The sequence below is a fragment of the Penaeus chinensis genome, chromosome 8 (assembly GCF_019202785.1).
Source record: "Penaeus chinensis breed Huanghai No. 1 chromosome 8, ASM1920278v2, whole genome shotgun sequence".
Classification (NCBI taxonomy): domain Eukaryota; kingdom Metazoa; phylum Arthropoda; class Malacostraca; order Decapoda; family Penaeidae; genus Penaeus; species Penaeus chinensis.
Window position 1 is genome coordinate 16,145,162 of NC_061826.1, and position 5,000 is coordinate 16,150,161.

Sequence of the window (5,000 nt, forward strand, 5' to 3'; positions counted from 1 at the left end):
CCAAACTTTTACAAAAGTGTTGCTAAATTTAAACAGCTCACTTCTCTCTTCTCATGAGCAGACAGTGTATTAATTTTGTCTCTTTCTTAGCATTTAATCTTATTTTAGTGGGATGGCTTTATAACATTAATCCATATACCTTCTCGTGACACATACTGTAAAGTTTCTTCATATTTGTTCAAATCGTAAGTTAATGAGCCTAAGTAGAAATAAGCATTTTTTTCTAGTTCATTTTGTTAAAAACAATATAATAAATGATTGCCTTATGGCATTATTTTTTCATGACAGCTATTACTGCTTCTTGAGATTTAAACAAACTAAATGGTTTACAACTAAGGCCTTAATGACTTTTAGCTTTTTGCAATTTAACACAAAACAATATACTTGCAGTCAGTACTAATGTAACCTAAATAAGGTAGCTGATTGAATGTCTTGAACTTGCTAGTCCTTCTTCCTCATAGAACTGGAAAATTAAATACTTTGCATTGTATGTGGCATATTGGACTTTACAAAATATTTAAATTAGATACGTATATTGAACCCTGCAAAAAATTATGCAACAAAGTTATGCTAAAGTTTAAAACATGAAGTTCATCAAACCTAAGTACAACCAAATTGCTTACACAATGAAATGGTAAAGCTATGTGTGGTCCACAGGTGTTACCCCTTAAAGTCCTTACTTTTAAGTATTCAAATCAAAATATCTTCCAACATTATTTTCAAACTTTAGTGAGATATGAAATGACCAAAAAGAAACAAACAAACATTACAGTATTCCATTTTTCTTTTTACTGACATAAAAATATAACATTTTGAAGAGAAATTATACATAAACTAGATTATCCCCCCCCAAAAGTTCAAAATGTCATAAAAAATACATGGACTGCAAAAAAAAAAACAAAGTTTACTAAGAAATCACATATTATGAAGAGACAAAAAACAAAAAAACAAAAATAAAAAAACAAAAATGCTAAAATAAAATGATCACAGTAACATGCTTAGATACACTATACACTATCTAATTACTAAAAAGTTTTGACACTCAGATACAAGACAGACCTTAGCTGTACTCAAGTGTTATCCTTTAAAAAAGAAAGGGAAAAAAGTAGTAGTGTTAAAATGAGAGATCAAAATAAAAATTCACATAATCATCTCTTTCCCACATAAGGGGGCAACAATATTAATCATATACAAAAAGGTATAACAATACCTAGCAGGCATTATATACACTGGTCCAAAGTAACATTATATGACCCATGACTTGTGAGAAGGTCACACCCTTAGGGAATTCCTCGAGTTTCTAACACATTCATGAGTCAGACTGTCAAATGCACAGAATGAGAAATGATGACATGAAGACCATTTGTCCTGTGTTTTTGGCATGCAATTTATTTGGCTTTAGCCCTTGGGATGATTTCAAATAAACAGATAACAGTATGTAAACACATAATATAAAGTGATTGCATAACTTGCAAAGATTGACAATGTTATCTATAATCAAGACTGAGCATTTTACTTCTTAATGATTTAAGGAGAGCCTTAATACAGTAAGTTGTCATGAGATTTAAATGCTATGACATGGGAGGAGTAGCGTTAAGAATGGCAAAAGAAACATCTGCTTAAACTCAATAAATTTGATCTCGTGTAATCTTTAAGTGGACTGACATTTTTTGTAGCCTTTTTCATGCCACATTCAATAAAAAAATCTCAAAATAGAAATATCTGATTCTACCTAGCTTTAAAAATAGAGATTTGGCATGCTAAAAAAAACTTTCTGTAAATCTCTAGACCTTATAACTTAAGATCAACATTTTTGGTTTATTTTAGCACTACAACCTGTAATTCAAATATAAGACAAATCATGTTTCAACAGAGGAACTTAAAAAGCAGATATCAAGAAGACGTCTTTGTTTTGGCAAATATTCAACAACATGCACAATAATTTCCCAAAATCAAATAATTGTAAAACACACCTATGAAAAACCTATTTCAAGAAATGTCTATAGAGATTTTCTGCTTATTCAAGCCCATATCTGACTCCCAATAAGTACCATGACCTTTTGTAGTCCACAAGCTTTCTACTAACAGCAGCTAAAAGCCTATTGTGTTAACAACAGAGTAACCTGAACTGGGATAGGAACAATGCTGTCTGGGCTATCAACTGTCTCCTATTATATAACCTTTACAAAACTGACAAGGAGGAGAAAAGTCACACAAATACATAATATGAGAATGAATTCAAATTTATATATAAAAACTATCTTCTTCCATGGGCTTGCCAATCCACTGACCAAGACCAGCACGAGCAAATCCTGAAATCATGGCCCTCTTGCCTGTCTGAAATAATAAAGAAAAATTAAAGAGTTACAGGTGTCACATTGATAGCGAAGAGAGGCACATTTCCACAATCTATATTAAAGCATATAACACCACAAAAGACATATATGTACACCTGCACACAGACACTAATAAAAATATTTTTAAAACACACGCAAGGAGCGAGATAGGGCAGAGAGAACAGACAAATAGGCAGAAGTTTTCTTAAGACAAAAGAAAATGTTAACTGGGGCAAATTGGACCAGGTTTTGACATTTTTTTTTATCTGCTTTCCATAATTATAGAAACAGGTACTTATATGATACTAGAAATTTGTACAATTCCACCAGTATTTTTTCTCATTAGTATACTGAGGAAAATAGACCATTATGTGCACCCCCCCCCCCCCCAAAAAAAAAGGGGTGGGGATTCATACTGTGGATCAACTTGAAAAAACATTTTCTTTGAAAATTAGTGAAGCTTCTCAAATATTAGAAGGGGAAAAAAGGCTATGAAACTTTTGGCAAACAGACCTCTTTTTTTTCTAAGTAGATAATTATCACTTTCTGTATTAATAACTGCACTAGAAAAGTATAAATTATAGAGTTTGTAGTATAAACACTCAAAAAAGTAGCACTTTCATTTATACAGATACCAGCACCCTAATATATGTGGTCCAAATTATACTGATCTATTTGATAGTCAAATAAGTATAAAGATCATATTGACCCATTGGATACGGGCGACGTGACCATCATGTCATGAAAAAATCTGAGTTGATGGGTGGGTGAAGTGATCATGCTGTCATGGGAAAATCTTGCTGTAGGGTGAGTATTGCATTCCTTTTATCATAAGTGTTGCAGCTGACAGGCGGGTGACCTAAAAGACATGCCAGGAGTGCAAAAATCTATTGGGTTTATTTCACTCATTTGGTGATTTTGCATTATTCCCATCAATGTATGAGTGTGGAATGGAGAAGGAAGAGAAGAAGAAGAAGAAGAAGAAGAAGAAGAAGAAGAAGAAGAAGAAGAAGAAAAAGAAAAGAAAAAAAAACTACACAAATAGCAAAGTGTTATGTAGTTTCATTTTTGTTGCTCTGAGTTCCAGACTACCTACAGACATGATTGGAGTCTGTGCAAAGAAAAAAGAAAGAAAGAAAGAAAGAAAGAAAAAAAAAACTATTACCATCTGGATAATGCAAATCAAATGGCAAATATGGACATTGGAAAAGTTAAAAAACTAGAAGTGCTTATGTTTAAAAAGAGTAAATAACTTTGGAAATAGGAGTCATAGTGTCTTGTCACCGCGCACATGTGTTCGCGTGCGCCTGGCCTACAAGCAGCCACCTGGCAGAGCAGCTGCTCACGTAAGCCTAATGCCTGGATTTTTGGCAATTTGATTACCGTGACGTAACCGGATCCAATGGTTTAAAAATGGACATGAGGAAAAGGAAGAGGAAGAAAAGAAAAAGGAGAAGAAAAGAAGAGAACTTGCTCATGACCTCACCTGATACTTATTAGATAAAGCTTTAACTTCCCCATAGGATAGATGCTTTGCTGCCCCTGGATCTACTTCTGTCATGGAAGGAAGGCGTTCAATGAGACTCATAAATCTTGTAAAGAATTTCCTTTTGCACAACCGGGAACTGGTTTCCCCTTCTTGTCGGCCAGTCATGGCATTGAGGACCTCGAGCTGACTTTCTTCTGCAAAAGGAAAACAGGAAGACCCATTAGCATATTAATTTGCTAATTGATGCTTAATTTGTAAAATCAAAAAGTTAAATAATAAAGAATACAAAAACAAAATGCAAAATTGATGTCTCCAAAAGTATTGCATAAACAAAAAGAGAGAAGGTGCCAGACTTTTACCGCAGTCCCAGTTGACAGATATGGTAGGGGCTTTCTGTGGCTGTCTCGATTCTGTTGAGCTACCCTGGTTCATTCTTGGTTGGTTTAATCTGTATGGTGGTGGCAGTCCTTGGATAGTTTGTTCTATTCTCCCACAGACAGCCCTGGTAAGAAATAGAAAAATGTTACAACAGAAAGTGGCTATGCATTGTCACACACAATATGGTCACAATGACTCCACAAAACTAGATATTCAAATAGTTTTTCTTCTTAATTTTCTCAAACCCAATGCTGATGGGCATGCCCACTGTGAGTTTACTTTATTAATTGTTCTTACACATAGATGACTACACTACACCAATGAGCCAATTATGAGTACCTTTTTCCTTTATTTACGAAAGTATTTTATGTTATCTTATTTTGCTGCTGCTTATGTTTATAAAATTATGGTTATTATAATGTCTATAATAAAAACAGCACCATCGATATTCATAGAATTTGTAAAAAATACCTTTTTTCCACCAATTCAAAGAAAGGTGAAATCAGGTAAGGTCACAAGGTCTGCTAACTGACTCCTTTGTGGCTAAGCACTAGCAGAGCCATCTTTGTGTACAGACATTAAAAAAAATAATAAAAAAAATAATGAACATAGCGTTTCCCCCTTGGGTTAATATTTTCATCACACTGAGATCTCCAGTAACCTTGTCAAGGGACTCCTGAATGATGACACACTGAGGTAAAATAAGTAATATAAAACCCTAGCTATGTTACTACCATATGATATTATGCTTCAAGTGTGTGTGTGTGTGTGTGTGTATATGTGTGTGTGTGTGTGTG

The 5,000-nt window shown here is 33.9% G+C and overlaps 1 protein-coding gene across 3 annotated transcripts in view; it reads right to left on the minus strand.

Annotated features, from left to right (window-relative positions):
- LOC125027915 (double-stranded RNA-specific editase 1-like) overlaps positions 1–5,000 on the minus strand; it is a 34,369-nt gene that overhangs the window by 124 nt on the left and 29,245 nt on the right. For 2 of the 3 annotated variants that reach the window (XM_047617057.1, XM_047617055.1), the window contains exons 11-13: positions 4,179–4,327; positions 3,823–4,019; positions 1–2,337 (exon numbers count right to left, since the gene is read on the minus strand). The exon at positions 1–2,337 is cut by the window's left edge and continues 124 nt beyond it. In XM_047617057.1, the coding sequence (XP_047473013.1) occupies positions 2,245–2,337; positions 3,823–4,019; positions 4,179–4,327 (439 nt within the window). In that variant the 3' untranslated portion in view covers positions 1–2,244. The remainder of the gene's footprint in view (positions 2,338–3,822; positions 4,020–4,178; positions 4,328–5,000) is intronic. The other variant, XM_047617056.1, reaches the window with a different exon arrangement.